The sequence below is a fragment of the Marmota flaviventris genome, chromosome 19 (assembly GCF_047511675.1).
Source record: "Marmota flaviventris isolate mMarFla1 chromosome 19, mMarFla1.hap1, whole genome shotgun sequence".
NCBI lineage: Eukaryota > Metazoa > Chordata > Mammalia > Rodentia > Sciuridae > Marmota > Marmota flaviventris.
Genome location: NC_092516.1, coordinates 10,814,661 through 10,834,409, shown reverse-complemented (window position 1 = coordinate 10,834,409; position 19,749 = coordinate 10,814,661). Strand labels below are relative to the sequence as shown.

The 19,749-nt window shown below is 45.4% G+C and overlaps 1 protein-coding gene across 1 annotated transcript in view; it reads left to right on the top strand.

The window, feature by feature from the left end:
- The window catches only part of Parn (poly(A)-specific ribonuclease), a 141,246-nt gene extending 123,863 nt beyond the window's left edge, over positions 1-17,383 (top strand). Inside the window, exons 23-24 of the mRNA XM_027940440.2 lie at positions 7,675-7,856; positions 16,407-17,383. Coding sequence (XP_027796241.1) covers positions 7,675-7,856; positions 16,407-16,459 — 235 coding nt within the window. The 3' untranslated portion in view covers positions 16,460-17,383. The remainder of the gene's footprint in view (positions 1-7,674; positions 7,857-16,406) is intronic.
- Positions 17,384-19,749: the final 2,366 nt, after the last annotated feature.

Here is a 19,749-nt window from a genome sequence, read left to right as displayed (position 1 = left end):
GGTTTGACAGTGTGGCATTCCTGCATTCCCTCAGCTACATCTAGTAGAGATTGTATTTTTATCCAGCCCAGCTGAGAAGTGCATTGCCTTTATGATGGAATGAAAATCAGGTTAATATATATTATTCAGGACAAATGAAGCAATTTGGCATTTGTCACTTGCCTTATTGTTTTTTGGGAAGAACATGTACTTATTTCATTTACTTCATCCACCCAACAAACCTTGGCAGAGGACTGACTATCTGCCAGGCTCTGTGCCAGGTGCTGAGAATGCCAGGGATGTAAGATCCTGCTCTTGTGGAACTTATATTCTAGAGGTGGAGAGAGGGAATAAGCAAGTGAGAAAATAAACAAGCAGCACAGACACAGGAGTGCAGAAGAAAAGCAGGTGGTGTGGAAGGTGAGTGCTGCAGGCGGGGGCTGCAGGCTCCACCAGGGGTCCCTATTCAGTTGAGACCTGCACTGCCCTGGCAGGATGGCCAGTGAGGAGGCTGTAAATCAGCTCCAGGAGCCCTGGACTTGGACTGCTATCTCAGAGCTGCCTGCAACTTCACAACCTGGGAGAAGTCACCTCTTCTATGGTGAGGTCTCTTGTCTGCAAAGGCAATGCAAATTGTTCAGCTTAAAATGGTCACATGCAAGTAGAAATGAGAGAATTCTGTAAACTGAGGGGTCCCAAAAGTGAAATGTGACTGTTACTTTATCCAGCAGCATGAACCTCCCAGCCAGTGAAAGGACTCCCTCTGCCTGTCTTTGAGACTCATTGTAAAGCTGCAGTGATAAAGACAGCCCAGTGCTGGCCTAAGGAAAGACAGACTGACAGCGACACAGAGGGTCAGGAAGTACAGCCACACGCTGTGATCATCTGGTTTCCAGTGGTGTTTCCAGGCAGGAATTCCCACCTGGCCTTTCTAAGGGTCATTTGTTTGTTATTCCGAATCATGAGAAAAGTCAGTCAAGAAATCAGGAAAAGGATTTGGAATTAAAAAACAGAAAGAAAGAAATCAGGAAATTTCCAAGAATTAAAGTTTTGACAGTCAGTATGGGCATTCCTCGTTCAGAGGAATTCACTGGCAACAAGTCAAAAGCAAGAGCACAGCCAGTGACACATGAAGTCACAGGTGAGCTTCTCCAGACCGGAACAGGAACAGGTGGGATGCAAGGGGTCATGGTCCAAGCAGCCGGTCTTGCTCATCACTGGGTCTTGCTCATCACTGGGTCTTGCTCATCACTGGCGCCATGGGTAAGTTGTGCTCATCACTCTGACTGCGGCTCACAGTGAGACATTCTTACCAATAAAAATACATTTATGCATACACACTGGAACAACTTGTAAAAATCCTGAGAACTTTGTTTCAAGAAGTAACAAATTTTGGAAGCAACCCTTAAGTTGGCAGTTTTGAAACATGATTCTGTGGAGTGCCATTAACCTTGCTAGTACATCCAAATGTTATGTCATAGAATCCAATAATGTTCACTGGTGGTTTCCAGCATTTGAATATTTGATGTAGGCTACAGTCCTTTGTATTTAAGAGTTTTACAGAAAAATGCAAAGAGAAAATACATGAGTATCATTGTTTAATGAAATCAGATGATATAAAATCTAGGTGTTTATCCTGGAGAGATAAAAACATATATTTACAGAAAAGCTTTCATATAACTATTCATAGCAGCATTATTTTTAATAAAACATTGAAAGCAGCCCAAGTATCCATCAGTTGATAAAAAAAATAAACAAATCATGATACAGCCAGACCATGAAACACTACTCAGCAATAAAAGTGATGCAGTCCCAGTACCTGGAGCAGTGTGGCTGCTCTCAGAGTACTAAGCCCAGTGGAAAGAGTCAGAAAAGATGGAGTCCTGGGTGACTGTTCACATGAACTTCGAGAACAGGCAAAACCACAGGACTGCAAGCTACTGTGGTTCTTAGGGTTAATGTTTGCAGTGTATGGATTAAGTGCTGAGCAGCACAAGGAATCTTTTTAGGGAAATCTGATTGTCACAGTAGTTACATGGTTATATACAATTTCCAAAGATGTCTAAACTGTTGAGTGAATTTCAGTACATGTACATGAGACCAAAATTTCATGTGGCAGCCAGATATTTTTGATGTTTTATGGACAAAGAGATTTGTAGGAGTGTGTGGATATGATCTGTCTATAATCAAACTTTTTTTTTTTCCTTACTAAAAGAATCTGGTTAGTGGAGATGATCACCCTTGCAAAACTGGGTTGGTGGTTGTCAGTCACTTAACTTAGCAAAAATACAAAGCAAAGATTAAATATTTAATTTTGATATACCAAGTTTTCTGTAGCATTTTATCTTTTAATCATTTACTACTTTTTACAGTGGATTTAAAAATACACTTCATGTTCACTATAAACTAACTCTCTCTGCATTATAATTTGCATGTAGAACGAGCTCGAACTTATGGGAGGTTCTTTTGCTTTTCTCTGATTTTAACTTGGCATTTAAAATCCATCTATACAACATAGCAGTACCTTAAATATGCATAAAGAATCACATTTGTAAAGGTAGTATTATGTATATGCCTAGTTTCCAATGTATAATAAAAACTTTATTAAAAAGTGCTTAAGTTTTATGACATGCAGTCATAGCTTTTATTAGAGAATAGTAGTTGAGCAAATTTTGTTGGTATGGAGCATTATAAACATATACAAACACGTGAAATGCACTAATGATACACATCTGAGGGCTTTCTTAGGCAGGATACCTGATAGCCAGTAGCCTTTCCCAAGAAGCAAAGGATTCTTATTTGATTAGGAACTAAGATTAGGAACTAAGAAATACGTTGTAAATTAACTGAAAAAGTGTTACAATAAATGCTATGTGAACTTAAAAGTTATATAAAAACAGTAATGTCCCAAAGGCACATTAGCATAGTGCCAAGTAGACATTCAGTTTGTGGAGAGGAACATTACAGGTGCTTGGGCCTTACCAGCCCAAATACCACAGTAACCTGTGGTGGTTAGAGTGTGCTCTAGTAAGTGCCTACAAAATCATCATTTGCAATTAATGCTGAAATTCAAGCCACCAGTCTGCACATCTATAAGATACCTACCTAATTTATTTTGGTTTGGCTTGGTTCGGGGAGGGGGAGAGGTTGGTGGTCCTGGGAATTGAACTCAAGGCCTCATGCCTTCTAGACAAGTACTCTGCCACTGGGCCACACTCACTTCCAGCCCTCCATCTAATGTCGAGGGGTGGATTTGATCAAAAGCACACTCTTATAATGATACAGAGCGTTCACATCATTCCAGAAAGTTCTGTCATGTTCCACCAGTCCAAACCTGCCTACCCTCCCACCCCCACCATTCTTCTGAAATTTTTTTCTCCATAGATGAGTTTAGTTTTTCTGGAATTTCAAATAAATGGAATTGTGCAATACCCACTCTTTTCTGTGAAGGCTTCATTCACTTAGCAGAATATTTTGGCAATTCATCCGTATGGTTGGATGTATCAGTAATTCCTTATTTTTTAATTGCTGAATTGTATTTCTCTGTATGAATATGCTCCAGTTTGTTTATCCATTCTCCTTTTGATGGACATTTGTGCTGTTCCCAGTTTCTATTATAAACAAAAAGGATGAGTGACTTGAAGTCCCTTAGGACAAATAAGCAAAGCATTATGGGAAACATGAAAGGAAAGAAATATTAGACAGGGACTGGTAACGTTCTTGGAGGATGTGGTGTTTGAGTAGGCTGGCAGAGAGAAGGGTCCTAGCAGAAACAGTAACAGTGTAACCAGAAGTGTGGGTGCATTGGGCCTGATAACCCACAGTGGAATTCACTTGGGTTAGCCTGTATTGGTGCCCAGTAGAAGGGAAGGTGAGGAAAGCAGATTGGGACCCAGCTGATGAGGATCCTGGCTGCTGTGCCAAGCAGTGTGAATTTAGGTTTGTAGCAGAGAGCTGTAGAAGCTTTAGAATTGGGAATATCTTAATCCAACCTCTGCTTTGGAAGAACTTCAGCAATATTTGAAAAAGTGAATTAGAAGGGAAAGGGAGACTGGCTACTTGGGACCCTATTGCAAGTGTCGGGGGGGAGATAGTGTGGGCCCCCAGGGTCAGTGGGTGAGGAAAGCTGGATCTGTGACAGGTAGGCATGGAAGGAATAGGAAGGAGTTCAGGGTATCTGGAGGTGCTCACCGTGTTGGTGGAGTATTGGTTGAGTGAGAGGGCAGACCACTGGAGGAGCAAGGGCTCAGGCTTTGAGGAATGAAGAAGGCTGCATCCACCTCCAGGGCTGAGGGCCTGGGCAGCTGGAGACAGAGTTTTATCGAACAAGACATTTTTGTTAATGGCAGGACATCTTCTGCCTTGTTTTGATAGTCTGATAGTATATTATTAGTCATGTGGGGGTACACACACCAGCACTCTTTCCACCTCCTTTTCCTCCCTTCCCCTCACCATTCTTTCTTCCCCTTCCTCTCTCTCTCCTTCCCTCTCTCCCTTCATCCCTCCCTCTAGCCTTTCCTCCCTCCCTTCCTTCCATATGTATTGATGTAGATACACAGGTTCCCATTCTTTTCCCAGTAGTTCAGAATATTTTATTGCCCTTTAATTGTTTTGGTGCTCACACTGTCCTAGATTTGGCCAGTGGGGGCCCTTTCATTCTAGTTCCATGGACTCCGGGGACATGCCCCATCATTTCTTGAAGTGTCTTTTTGGTATTATGAGATATTTCAAATTCATTTTACAGCATCTCAACCCTGGAATGAACCACTTCTTTAAGAACCCTGGTCCCATTTTAGTGGGATGGTAGTAGAAACAAGATCGAACACTTGGTACACTGCTTGCTACTGGGTTCTCACTCCTCTTGGGGGACAGAGCTGTAAGCTATGTGTATGGATATATACCTATAGATACATGTGTGAACAGTCATGTATGTGTACATGTACAAATATGAACATATAAACACATACTTACAGAAATCGCAAGCCCAAACCTGTGTCTCCAGTTCCATCCATCCCACAGGGTTCTCCTTGCCCTCCCGCATTCCAGCTACATCAGCACATTCACTGATTTGCTCAGTACCATATGATGCTCTTTTGTACTTTGGTTTTCCAATTTTTTTTTATTGGAAATCACTTCATCCTCATTCTCACTTCCTTAAGGTCTTCATTCTTTTTTGTAACTGTTGGCACATAATTGATTGTACATACTATAATATATACACCCAGTCTCCTATGCTTAGACATTTAGTCACTTTGCAATATTTTGCAGTTACAAGTTATGCTGTAAAAAATAACATGTACATATGTACTTGCATTTTGTGTTTCTGCATTATTGGAGGTGGATCTTTTCAATTCCTAGAAGCAGGACTACTAAACATATGCAGATGTGGTTTTATTAAGTATTGCCACATTTCCCCAGTCTCTCTCACAGTATATCAGCAAGACTGGATATTTTTGCTAATCTAGTGGGTGAGAAACCATATTATGCATCATGAATGGAAGTGAACATCTTTTCACATATTTAAGAAGTGTCTGTGCTTGTGTGCATGTACATGTAAGAGTGGAGTGAGTTGTTTGTTCATAGCTTTCTCATTTTTCTATGGAGTATTCAGTCTCTTCAGTTTTGAGTTACATATATGTTAGAGACATCAACCCTTTGTCTGTGACATATGTTGCCATTATTTTCTCCTGCTTTGTCATTTGTCTTTTTTACTTTGCTCATTACTGCCATGAAAAAGATTTTTACATTTATGAAGTCAAATTTATGAATTATGAGTCACAGTATTAAAAATTTTTTTTCTAGGGCTGAGAGATTAGCTCAGTGGTAGAGCACTTGCCTAGCATGCATGAGGCCCTGGGCTTGATTAAAAAAAAAAAAAAAAAGAAAGAAAGGAAAAAAAAAAAAGCAAGAAAAGAAAAAAAAATCCTCTCCTAAACTTGACTGGAGGAATTAACCCAAGTTTTAGAACTTGTATAGTTAAGTTTTTCATGTCAGCTCTCATGTCTAGATAGCTGACCCCTTGTGCACTTACCCTTCTGCATGGTGTGAAGCATTGGCCTAATCTTTCCCACTTATCCTACCATCAATGGTAAAGAAGTTCATCTTTGCCCCAGTAATGCAAGATACCACCTTTATCATGCATAGATTTCTGCATGCATTTGGGGCTATTTCTAGACTTTGTATTTCATTAAATATTTTTAATGCCAATGTTTCTGAGTTTTCATTAAATATATATGTCTCAGCAGGCCAGGCACGATGGCGCACATCTGTAATCCCAGCAACTTGGCAGGCTGAAGCAGGAACCACAAGTTCAAGACTAGCATCAGCAACTTACTGAGGCCCCAAGCAACTTAATAAGATCCTGTCTCACAATAAAAAAATAAAGGACTAGGGATATGGTTCAGTGGTTATGTGCTCCTGGGTTGAATCCCCAGTACCAAAAATAAATAAATATATGTCCCAGCAGCCACTAGGTTCCAGAATTTACAATCCAGAGGAATTTTTATGCCTCTTCCCCTTTGAAGAAGAAGAGTGAGTCCATGTTGTTTTCTTACTTACCCCTTCTGAGCTTTCTACATTTTCTAAAATCAGCTAAACTTTGATCTGTAGAACACCTTTTTGAAGGCATTATCAGGTTTTCAGCAGTAAACTTTAGCATGAATTTTTAACAGTCCCTCCATTCCCCACAGATATTGCCATTTTCTTCATAGCCCCTCAAGAAAATGGCTATAAAGCAGGGACACATAAAGCCTGGCCAGCCTACAGAGGGCCGTGCGCCTCAGCCTCTCTTCTGCTTCCTGTAGCTTAGAAGAAGAACCAGGGAAGTAATTTTCTCCTCTTCTTCACAGAAGTGCACTGTCAAGTTCAGAGAAGATGCCAGTATGGGAGTAACCTGGAGCAACTGGATGGTGGCGTTGTCGTGGGGAATGCTTTTAAGGACTCACTTCCTAGGGAAGCTGATGGGAGTGTGTTCATCTCCCTTTCTCTCATCCTGTGCCCCTCTCTCTGGTCAAATGGAGTAATTTGCACTTAAACAAACAAAACAAATCGATTTTCTTAATAAAAAAAATCTATTTACAGGACCCATTTAGAAGAGACAGGACTCCCTGCCCGTTTGGACTATTTTATCAAGTTATATTTCAGGAAACATATTTTCTTAAAGAAAATCAGAATATATAATCTGATTTAATTTACTATGTCAAATCCTATAAAGCTTAAAAAATGATGCCAGGTTTAATTATACGTTTAACAAGCCAACCTTTTGGGAGAGAATAGAGTTGCATGAAGGTGAGGTGTTTTGTGACTGTTCCGGTTTCCAGCGGGGTGAGAGCAGGTGGACAGGAAAATTCTTCAGTCCTGCTCTGTCTTCCCACTTGTCCTGAAGGTAAACCTGCTGCCTTCTGGTTTCAGGAAATCAAAACTGTTCTGTTAGGCAGCTCTCCTCTCCTGTTCTACTCTTCTGCTACAGTAGCTTTGCCATTAAGAACAGCTTAGATCTGTGTGTACCTGTGTACAGCGTAGCAGCGCAGAGCTTGCTCCTGACTGACCTTTACCGAGTTCCTGGGATTTTCCCACGCAGGCAGCAGTTGCCGATTGCTGGTTTGTTGTTCAAGGATTCAGTGCTGAGGTATGTTCACGGCTGGTCTTCCTGCTCCTCTTAACACCTTTCGTGTTGTCCCACTTTTTGCATTTCAGCTTTTCAGCTACCAGCAGAGTTGGAAAGAGAAATCTGAGTCCTGGTCCAGGAGAAGACAGAGTATCGGGGGAGATTTCAGACTCTGAGCTTGAGCAGACAGATTCCTGTGCAGAGTCCCTCTCAGAGGGAAGAAAAAAGGCCAAGAAATTAAAAAGAATGAAGAAGGAGCTTTCTCCAGCAGGTGTGTGTGGGATCTTGCTGAAACCCCAGGGTTGTGTGCTCCTTAACTGCTCTAGAAACCTGTGATTGGGGAGAAAGGATAGTAAAACTTCACTTGATGCAAAGCCATGTCATCTTCCACTGGATCGGGAATTTTTAGGGGCAATGTATTCTAATATGAGGAACCCTAAAAAGCTCTGGTGAGGTCTCATTAAAGTCCGTTTTGATAACCTCACTTCCCGTGGTTTAGAGATTTTGCTGATGTGTTTAGCGTAGCCTCAGTGTTTAAAATGTGACTTGAATTTGCATAGAGCCTACTCCCACGTGTGTTCTTCAGCAGCAGAGTTTACACTCTCCCCAGCAGAGCCGCAGGCAACCTGGATTTCTCTCATAAGCAGAATTATATAAGAAGCCAGGAAATAGGAAATCGGCACGTGTCAAGAGCCCACTCCGCGCCAGACACTGTAATAGGCGCCTTCTCTCCTCACTTGATTTTCACCACACGGAGGTGAGGAATCATCGTCCCGGGGTTAGTGATACAGATGTCTGCCTGGCTCCGGGTGGTAAGAAGCTCTCAGAAACTGCAGCTGCAAGAAGCAGAGCCCAGGAGAACCAGCCTGCCAGAGCCTCACCCCAGATCCTTTCCACCCCAGACCCGCCAGGGCCACATCTTAACACACTCTGGGGCACACAGACCCTACACAGGCTAAAGGAAGGGCCTGGAGCAGCTTCTTGTCAGCCATTCCCTGCTGCTGAGGGACATGGTCAGGCAGCAGTGACAGGAGCCGCAGACACTGCTTCCTTTGAAATCTGTGAGGTACTCATTGTCCATGTTACAATTAAGAAAACAGAGACCCAAAGGGTATGTGACTTGTCCAAGGTCATGGAGCCCTTGACCTGTCTTGCGGGGACCATGTTGTGTACTCAGGGTAAGAGAGATGTGGCCTAGACACAATTATCATTCTCCTTTGTCTCATGATGACAGTTGCCCCGGTTAGCAGCTCTAACAGTCAAATCAAAGGAAGGCAGAGTCAGGCGCTGGAACTTGACGCATACCCACGCTAAGAATTCCCTTTGTTTTAATTAATTCCTTTTTTGCACATGGCCTGATCTGACTGCAGTGAGCTTTCTGAGCCTCATTGATATTAATGAAGTCACAGAAGCAGCAGAAGTATTGCATATTTTTTATACATTAGGCTGAAGCTTAGTTTTAACAGAAAAACTCTTGGTTGAGGCCTCGACTATATATTTTAGCAGTTCCCTTGAACCTGGGCCTCACCCTTTACTTGCCTCCCCTCCTTTCCCTCAAATGAGTTTTGAGAAGCTTTTAATCTATAGCTCTGTGATCTTCAGATTTGGTACCTCGTTACCACTGCCGTGCTGTATCAAAAAAGTCATGCATTAAATGGTAGCCTGGCCTTTAGAGACCACCCTGAGCAAGTCTTGCCCTTGTTCCAGTCCTTGGTAGCTCCATTCCTCATGCATTGTTCAGTTTCTCTTTTCTTAGTCACAGCCTTTTGTTTTTTCTTTTTTAATTTTTTTTTAGTTGTAGATGGACAAATACCTTTATTTTGTTTATTAATTTTTTTATGTGGTGATTAGGATCAAACCCAGAACCCCAAACTTGCTAGGCAAGGCTCTACCACTGAGCCACACCCCAGCTCTAAGCCTTTTGTTTTTCTATAGCACCATAATTTTAAAAATATTAAAATACTCAATAATAGAATGAATTAATAGATTAGTCTCTTTTATAGTTTTTATCATTTTAAGTAAAAACTTTCTATAAGTTATTTAGGGTTTTGAACTTATAATACTGTAATAAAATAGGGTTTTTCCCCCTTCCCATTGACAGTAAAGCTGTCACTCACAAAAGATTTGAGCTTAAAAAAAAATTATAGATTTTGTACATCTTCGTCAGTACTGCTGAAAGGGAAAGAGCAAGGGAGATTGAGCAAGAGAGCTTGGGATGACTGGGTTTTCTTCTGGAGCACCATCCACCCAGAGTGGCCTTTGGACGGTGCAAGTGGACGTTGAGTGGCCCCTCCCTGATTTGTTTTAAGCATCTCTGCAGGACACAGAGGACAGACCTGTGACTCAACCAGGCTTGCTCGCTCAGTTCCTTGACTGGAAGGCCTGTGAGTGGGCACACACTTGTCCCCGGTGAGGTCTTTTTTACTTTTATGTGGTGCTGAGGGTTGAACACAGTGCCTCACACTCTCTAGGCAGTTACGGTACCACTAAGCTATGACCCCAGTCTCCAGTGAGGTCCATGTTACACCTGTAGAGGTATTTGGAGTGTACCAGGGATGGGAGGCCATGCTCAGGAGCTGCACAGAGTGTCTAATGAAAGTGGCCTGAGCCTTGGCTATGAGCTTCAGTACTCAGGGCGCAAGCTGAGGGTCTCAGGTGGCTCACCAGGGTGTTAGGTGTGGAGGACACGAGAGGGAAAGTGAACAGGACCCACCTGTGGGGATTTCTGATTTTCCAAGGAATAAGCAAAGGCAAGGACCATGGAATGTGGTGTGCTGTAGCAATCCTGAGGCAATTCAGCTCAGGAAATGTCACACAAAAGTGTCATATGCTTAGACATTCTGATGTGTAAGCTGCACAGAGTTAGTGACTAGACCCCTTTGCAGATAACAAAATGACCTAAGTAGAGAAATGACCATTTATTGGGTTTATATTATGTGCTAGATAATGTGGTAGAAGCATCCTTTATTATCTTGGGTATCCTTATAAACACACAACAAGGCCTAGAGGTCATTATTGCCCAGGTACAGAGAGGAAAGTGAGGCTCAGAGTATTGCAACTTGCAGAGTCAAACCACCAAGCTCAAACTTGCAGGGCTGTCTGGCTCCAGAGCTCACACCCTGCGTGGCTCTGTGGGGGGTCAGATTTATCCAGATGTAGAGGAGACCAAATCTCTAAATAGGTGAGTACTCTTTGCAGCTCTTCTGCATCACAGACCAGCCAGCCTGGACTTCCACATGATAAAGTTGCCCCGTAAAAGCCCAGATGACCAATTCCTTTTGGGGACTTCTATTAAATATCTATTATATATTTATTATATGCTCAGCAAATACTTTTCTCTCAAATGTGGTTGTTTCAATTGTGTTCTCAAAAAGCAAATGTCAGTGCAGGTCTCCCCCTTGTGTCTATCGTGATGAGTGGTGATTGGTAGTGCCAGCCGCTGTCCCTCTGAGCAGTGTTAGATATGTTCTCTATTGGTATGTAAAGGTGAGGACTGCATGCCATTTATGCTGGAATGAACTGTCTGGGAAATGTGGTCGCTTTCCCAGGTCAAGTTAAATGATGGGTTTCCATAACATGCTTGTTCTGCTATGTTTGGTGTTGCCAGGGCCCAGAGAAACCTCAGCCTCAGTTCTCCCTTTCCTCTCCAGGAAGTCAAAGCCACCATGGTGGGCAGATGCTGCCTGAGCTGACTATTCTCAAAACATGTACGGCAGTCCACTAGCTGGAGGCTCCAGCAGCACCTAGTTAGAGTGTCTACAGAGGTGACCCATAGGAGCACCCACTGACATCCATGGTCATTCCCTGTCTTGCACAGAGACACTGAGCCAGGTCTTTCCTGCACCCCATGCCCCCCCCCCGACTTTGAAACACAGCACATCAGACCTTTACATGTTTGCCAAGAACCATGAGTTCTGTTGGAGTCTTGACTAATCCTGTTAACTTTTCAAGCTTAAACCCTTAGGGTTACAGTATAAAAATTGGGAATCTATTTAGAGTAGCAGTCTTCTCATGCTATTACAGGTCTCATTAAAGTCAAAAATGACATCTACAGTTGTAGCTGACAAGTCATCTGAGAGGCCAGTCTGCAGACATCCAGCTACCTCCAAGGAACCTTTTAATATAGCTATGTTAAAATGTAGTTTCATCCAGGGGCTGTGATGCACAGCTGTAATCCCAGGTACTGGGAAGCTAAGGCAGGAGGATCACAAGTTCAAGGACAGCCTGGGCAACTTAGCAAGACTGTATCTCAAAAATGAAACACTAAAAGGACTGGGGTGGGGGGTGACTCAGTGGTAAAGCACTTGCCTAGCATGTGTGAAGCCCTGGGTTCCATTGCTAGTACCACAAAAAAAAAGTTTTCAGCTTACACATGGCACAGGAGGTGGGTGCTGGGCTTGCAAGACAGCCTGCTGTGTGCAGGTCTGAGTCCTCTGTTCCCCCTGGCAACTTATGAAAGCTTCCCTTCACCGCCTGCCTTCTCAGCTTGGAAAGCCTACCCGTTTCTCCCTCTTGAGCATCTCCTTGTTGAAAACGTGTGTGGCTCCCCAGAGGATCTTCCATAACAAGTGGTTGGACTCACCTGTGCTTTTGCTGAGTGTCCCATTCTACAGTATGTACCCGTGTTTTCCCTGTTAGAAAATCTTGGTCAAATAATCTTAATTTTAATATAACATTTCATATTAAGACACTTAATTTTTTTGTTTGTTTTTTGAGATGGGATCTTGCTACATTGCTCAGGCTGGTCTCTACCTTCGAAGGCTCTAGTGCTTCCCAAGTAGCCTCCCCCAAATCCCTGCTGGCTCCTCTTAAACATCATTCCTAACAGGGTCTGTTTATTAAGATATTTTGTATCTAATAAGAGTCACGGCTTTTAAGGACTGGGGATTGTGGCTCAGTGGGAAACACTTGCCTACCATGCGTGGGGCCCAGGAGTCATCTCCTGCACTGCTGTCAAGTCATCCCTTGCAGGGATGCAGTTGGATGAGTTTGCACAATGTGTATATCATGTGACTGCTGCTGTGCTTGAGATCCAGAGCAGGTCTGTCATTCCAGGAATTCCCCAGTCCCCTGTAGCCAGCCCTTACCTAGACCCCAAGACCTGGCAACACTGGTTGGCGGGCTGCCACATGGTGCTGCCTCCCGAGGAGTCACACAGGAGGCAGCCTTTTCTTCTCTTCCTTCAGCTTCTTTGATTTAGCAGGCGCATCTGAGACCCGTGCTGTAGTGTGCATCGTTACTCCATTCCTGAGTCTGACTCCATCTTAAGGATGCGTTGCTGTTTGCTACCCTTCCCCGGTGGAAAGACATGCAGTTCCTTGCCAGTTTTTTGGCAACTAAGAATTAAGTGCCTCTACTCATCTGCCCACAGGTTTTTGTATGAACTAAGCTTTCATTTCCTTTGGCTAAATACCTAAATACCCAAAAGCGGAATTGCTGGATCACATGGTAACTGTATATTAACTTTGTAAGAAGCTGACACACAGTTTTCCAAGTGGCTGCACCATTTTACCTTTCCACCATCCGGGTAACAGGGTTCAACCACCAGTCCTCAGCACTGCCCTTTTTTGGTTGCTTTTTAGGCATTCTGATGGGCGTGTGATGGCCCCGTGTGCAGCTTTGGTTTGTACTTCCCTAACGACTGACTTAGCATCTTCTTCCATGATGGCCATCCACGTCTCGCGTCTTTGGTGAAATGTCTGTTCAGATCTTTGACCCGTCTTTTCCATTGGGTTGTTTGCTTTCTTCTAACTTTTAAATGTTCTTTATAGATTCTGGATACCAGTTTTCTTGAATGTTTTCCAGATGTTTTCTTCCAGGCTTTTCATTCTTTAACAGTGTCTTTTAAAAAGTATAATTTTAAGTTTCATGTAGTACAGTGTATCAGGGTTTTTCTTAGATTATCCTTTCTGGTGCCAGATCTTTATTGTCCTGGGTAGTCCGTATGGACACACAGTAAGACATTATAACATGCAGAGGTAATTATTCCCCATTCACAGGGAGGGAACTGAGAGGCTCATGGGGTTACGAAGTCAAACCATGAAGCACGCATGTGCAGGGCTGTCTGGCTCCAAAGTTCATTAAATCTGTGCACAACTCTCAGTTGCAAAGATGTTTCCAATGTTTTCTCACAGTAGTTTTCTAGTTTCAGGCTTTATATTTAAATATATGGCCTGTGTTAATCTTGTATATAATGCGCGGTGTGGAGTAAGGTCCACTAATAGTGGGAGGCAGATGCCCTTCAGTATCTGCTAAAAGAAAAACGATTTCTAAATGATTCTTTGCACTCTAAATAAAACAGGGCTATGAAAATGTGATTTCTAGAAAACTGACTGTCGCGCCTCACGCACTAGCTCTGAGATAGATCCCTTGTTAGTCTGTGGCTCTCCTTTTCTGGAAGGTTCTGGAAAGAACACACAGTGACCTTCAGCTCTCTGGTCTGGGTCTCCTTTAGGCAAAGAAAACTAGCCTGTTTTTGACTGCTGGCTGTCAGTTTCCTGGGACACAGCCATGTTAAATGTTGGACCACTTTCTCCACAAGGGGAAGGGACCTAATGTTCATTGAAAACCTACCTTTGGGCTGTGGTTATGGCTCAGCGGCAATGCACTTGCCTCACATGTGTGAGGCAATGGGTTTGATCCTCAGCACCACATATAATAAATGAAATAAAGGTCCATTGACAACTAAAAAATATTTTTTTTAAAAAAGCCTACCTTGGGCTGGGGATGTGGCTCAAGCGGTAGCGCGCTCGCCTGGCATGCGTGCAGCCCGGGTTCGATCCTCAGCACCACATACAAACAAAGATGTTGTGTCCGCCAAAAACTGAAAAATAAATATTAAAAATTCTCTCTCTCTCTCTTTAAAAAAAAAATAAAATAAAAAAGCCTACCTTTAGCTGGGCATGGTGGCACACACCTGTAATCCCAGCAGCTTAGGAGGCTGAGGCAGGAGGACTGCAAGCTCAAAGCCAGCCTTAGCAAAAACGAAGCGCTAAGCAACTCAGCAAGACCCTGTCTCTAAATGAAATACAAAATAAGGCTGGGGGTGTGGCTCGGTGGTTGAGTGTCCTTGGGTTCAATCCCCAGTACCAAAAAGAAAACCCCTTGCTTTGCTGTGTAGCAGCCTTGAGTGACAGGCACGCCGGTCCCTGATGCAGGTGAGGCAGTGAGACTTGTTCAGAGCAGCCCAGCTGGAGCGTGGTTGGGCCCTGGCCTCACTCCAGAACTTTTGCTCCTTCCGTCCTTTCTGACTCGGTCCTCACAGAGTGCCCCCACGGGAGCCATGGCTTGCAGCCATACTCACACACGCCACAACTAACAGCAGGTGCACATTGTGAGGATTACACTACAGTTGCTTTTAGCAGTTTGTCTTCTTTTTCCTTTTCAGCTGGTTTTAATTTACTTGGGTTCCCCACTTTTGGCTCTGTAGCGCTTACCTCTGAATGGCTACTCAGCTACTGCATTGTTTCTTTGATATGTGAATTTTTAAGATGTGCTTATTGATGTGTCCTCTGGTACCTATGGTGTGTTTAATTGTTCTGACGAGAGGGCGCTTTTTAAAAAATCATCTTTTTCCTTTGCTAACTGGCTTGTGAGTCTTCACATGGATCATCTCTCTGCTCATCTCCACTTCTCAGGAGAAGTCCTGTTGGCTGCATCAGGGGTCCCAGGACACGCACGTTCACACAGCCGAGAGACCCAAGCCGGGGCACTGCTGGTTGTCCTTCCCGCTCTCCTCATCCAGACTCTCTGGGTCCTACTGCAGTAGTGATGGGGAGAGGGTTCTCGTGGAAGGATTCTCTTCCTGTCATGGCATGCGCTTCGACCTCCTCGTTCTCAGGCCTCTCCATGGTGGACTGCAGCCCCCTCCTGCTTCTTGGGACACTCTGTGTTCAATAGTCTCTCTGCATTTAAGGCACTATCAAAGACGACTCTCCCTTAGGGGAGCATTAACAGCTGGGAGAGAGGCTCTGCTGGTGTTCTCTGCCGCCCTGTTGAATGGTTCAGCCACACGTGGCAGCCCCTGTACAGGGGCCGGGCTTCAGAGCCTGCATGGCCCTGGCCCAGCCCACCTGTTCTGTGCCCTCCTCTGCCCCCACTGCTGATGCAGAAAGTGGCATGATGGGAAAGAAAGGCTCTGACTCAGGGTGAGACTTGGTAACTGAAGAGATCTCTTCAACCCCAGAGGAGGACCTTAGCCAACTCTGTTGACCTTGGAAAGGCTATAGTTGCTCCTGCCGTCTTCGAATCTCTGGACCCCACTGACAGGCTTCCCTCCACCCTGTCCTGCCCCTGAGGTTTCTCCCGCAAGTACCAGCTGCACCACCAAACTGAGAAGCTCAGGCTCCTGGGGCAGCGGCAGGGACCTTGATGCTGAGGAAGGGTGCACACCTCCTCTCAGCCACTTCTCAGCTGTGCGAGAGCGGTCGTGTCCCTGCCCCTGAGTGTGTTCTTGCCTTTGTAACAAGCGGATATCAAACAGTAGCACCGTGGTGGGCTTTTGTGAAGATAACATGAAGAAAGTGCCCAGCGTGGTGCTAGTAAAGAATGCAGTGTGCGTGCACAAGGGAGAGGTGCTTTGCGCATCTGCCCACTGTAAATCTTCTGTAAGACCAGTAAACAGGCGGCCATGCTGGGAGAGCAGAGGGTTCACTGCCCTCCTGTGACTGTGACGTTTCTGTGGCTTTGCCTGTACTTGCTGGGCACTGGGCTCCACAGTCAGGACCCATCTATGCACTTCGCAGCCGTGTGCACTGTACAGTGGCCCCACCTGCTGCCTCGGTGCTCGCCCCCACTTACACTCTTTTCTCTTTCCTACCAGGGACCACTGAAGACAGCCCCGCCAAGCTCTTTGAAGTTCCTGACACGTGGTAACCAAGACCCGAGGGGCACACTGCTGGTGCTGTCCTGAGGAAGAGCGGCGGCTCCTCGAAGCCATGCTGTACTTACCTTAATAAAGCGTGTGTGGGAGGGTCGAAGCCCCGTGTCTCCTGAAAGACCAGCTTTTATCTTTGTGGCCATGTTTCTCCTTTTCCTTTTTTAATCTAAACTAACTGTTGACAACATCACGGTTGTAGGCTGTCACGGATGTGTGCATCGTTAACCAGCTAATCATCTAGTACTCACATGCCACCTTTCCTGGCACAAACTCCACCAGGTGTCCAGGACTCACCTGAGGGAGGTGGCTGTGAGAGAGCTGACCTGCGGGTCCTCTGGTCATGGCCTGGGTTCGGCACTCCTGCTTGGAGAGGTGCTCCTCGGTCCTCTGCTGCCCAGGTGGCAGGGCATTGCAGGTCATGGTCAGCGTCCTGCTGCAGCGAGCGGTTGTGGGCCCCTGCTTCCCCATAGCTGCCTGAACCCAGGAAGCGCTTGGGCCTCTCTTTCTGGCAGAAAGATGCCCGACAGCATTGACCCATGAAGGAGCGTGGGGACTGCCCAACTGCTGTTTTTCCGAAGATCTGAGCCTCTGTTAAGGGGTGTCCAAGTAAAAGGTCATTTCTGTTCTTACATAGTGCTGTGTGCGCTTTGCGGTGTCTTCGCCTGTCTTTCCCGCTTGTATGTCTGTGTTTGGGGTGCGGTGGCCTGTGTGCGGACGTGTGTGAGTGAAATTCATGGCAAATCAACCACATGTAGCAGCCTGTTATGTGAACAGATCGCAGCAGCAGCAAAACACCCTGGATCTCTCTCAGTAGATCTGCTTTCAGTAGATCATTGTTAGATATTTAACATTTTTGTATTGTGGAAATAAAGATAAAGAATGTATTTCCAAAATATAAAATTAAAGAAATTTTCATAAAACCCTGGTAATTTCTGTTTTCCTTGTAGTAGTGAACGCCATATTCTCTCTGTGCATAGATAGATGTGTTCCTTACCTTTGAAGAGATCTGGCCACTGACCCAGGTGTTTAGGATCTTCTTTTTCTTTTTTTATCTCTAACGCCTGCACCTGCTTCTGTGGGTCAGACCGCCCCTGTTGGACCTGAGCCCTGGCGGTCACTGGCCATGGCCTAGGAGGGTGGGAGGAATCCGAGTCTTCCCAACACACGTGGAAGTCCATAGTGTTATGCAGCTTCAGGGGTATAAGATCTGTCCCTGGTGGAAAGCCTCAAACTTCCTTCCTGGCTCGCTCCCTTCCCCTGGAGTTTTGTAGCTACAGAGTTATAAACCAGACCTGGCCACCCCTTTGTCCACCCCTTCCACAGCTGCTGCTCACAGGTCAGTGGGGAAGATGGTGAGTTGAGGAATCTGGGAGAGGCTTATGGAGCAACTGTGTCCTTTAAACTTACAGGTAGGAACAGGTAATGCCCCATGCTTCTCTTTAAAAAGAAAAAGAAGGGCAACTGTCCAAAGACTATGGGTGGCATTTGTATGGAGAGGAGCGTGCCCATTTGGTGCCCTTGTGCTTGGTAGGTCTCACGTGGGAGGGGGCAGAAAGCCCTTGCCCTAAGGTAAGGAAAGTGAGTCACACCCTGAAGCCCACTGAGAGCAGGCACCATGCTCCCTGCTCAGGCTAACCCCTGCCACTCATCTAGAGAGGAGCTTGGCAGTTGGGGGAGTGCTTTCTAGAGAGGCCAGCATTGTTCCTTCTGTCTCTTCCCAGTCAATCCCTCCCACCCCTAGGAGCAACCAACCACAGATGTGCATTTTTTCCCCCACAGATTAACCTTTGCTAGAACTTCATGGAAACAGAACCAGAGAGTCCATACTCACGATGGTAGAAACAGGGGCTGGGGGTGTAGTTTAGTGGGAGAGCCCAGCTTGTCTAGCATGCCCTGGGTTTGAGCCCTAGTGCCCATGCACACCAATAACCCGAGGTGCAGGCCTTTCTCAGCACGCTGTGAGACTCACCATGTGTGCAAGATTCTAGTTCCTCTTCATTTTTGCTTATCCATATGCCACAATTTTATGGGTTTGATGACACATGCTTGTAATCCCAGTGACTCTGGAGGCTGAGGCAGGAGGATCTCAAATTCAAGGTCTGCCTGGGCAATTTAGTGATATCCTATCTCAATAAATTCAAAAGGCTGGGGATGTAGCTCAGTAGTAGAGAATCTCTGGGTTCAGCTCCCAGTACTATACTAAAAAAAGCTGTTATTAATGCTGAACAGCAAGAGGGGCCTCCTCAATCCTGTGGGTGCAGTTCCCACGTGGACAGTTTGAAGCACCTCTCCTGACCTTCTGGAGGAAAACTCTCCGACACTTGGTTGCTGCCAAAGCCGAGCCACCCTCTCCTGGCTCACGAAACCAGTGAGTATTAAAAATAGTTCGATTTTTTTGGGAGAGCTTTGTATTTAATCTCATGACTTAAGTTTCATTACTTCACCTGAAGTCCTTTCCTGCATGGTCCATGGAGTAAACAGTACATCTGATGTTGTCGAGGAGGGGAACAGAATCCCTGAAGGCCAGTTCGTGTCTCTGCCGGTGGTCAGCCACCCTCTGCTGCAGGTTATCTGGTCCCTGTAACAGCGGTTCAGTTTGTCTTCAGCCACTTGTCTGTTTCTGTCTCAGTTTCTTGCTTTTTCTAGTCATGACGTTGAACTTGAATTTGAGAAAGCTCTTCATGCCGACTGGGCCTGCAAAAAAAGGCTACAGGTTCACCAGCTGAAAGGGTCATTTTAAATGCACGTGTTTTAGATAAGATAACTCTTGTCCAAAAAGAGAGGACGGCAAAAAAAGAGCTCTTTGTTATTTTTATTGGGGGGGGGGGGGCACTGATTCACAAGATGAGGAGATCCTCATGCTGATCTTTTTAGAAGTGAGAACATAGGGAAATATTAGACCGGAGAGCGTGAGACCAGGAGCCCTGCCTGGCTGCAAGCGTGGACTTGTGCAGAGGCTGCGAGGAGGGAGTCTGCTTCCATGCCAGGCCCATGCCACTTTTCCCTGGAAACATCTTGCCATGGTTCCAATACCAGCCAGAGAACAGCTGCCAGCCTCTGGGCACTTGCCTCTTCCTGCAGAAGAGGGGCAGGGGACACAGCTCTCCCACCCAGTTGCCCCTGCAGGTGCTCTCAGCCAGCAGTGGGCTCTGTCACTGGCAGGGCTTCATCGGGCAGTGGCCAGCCTGCCCACGACACCCGGACTAGTGCGGCCCCTGCCTGTTTGCGTGGGTGAGGAGGGGAGGCGGGTCTCTACCCAGCTCCCCTGTGTGCTGCGGGCTTCCTT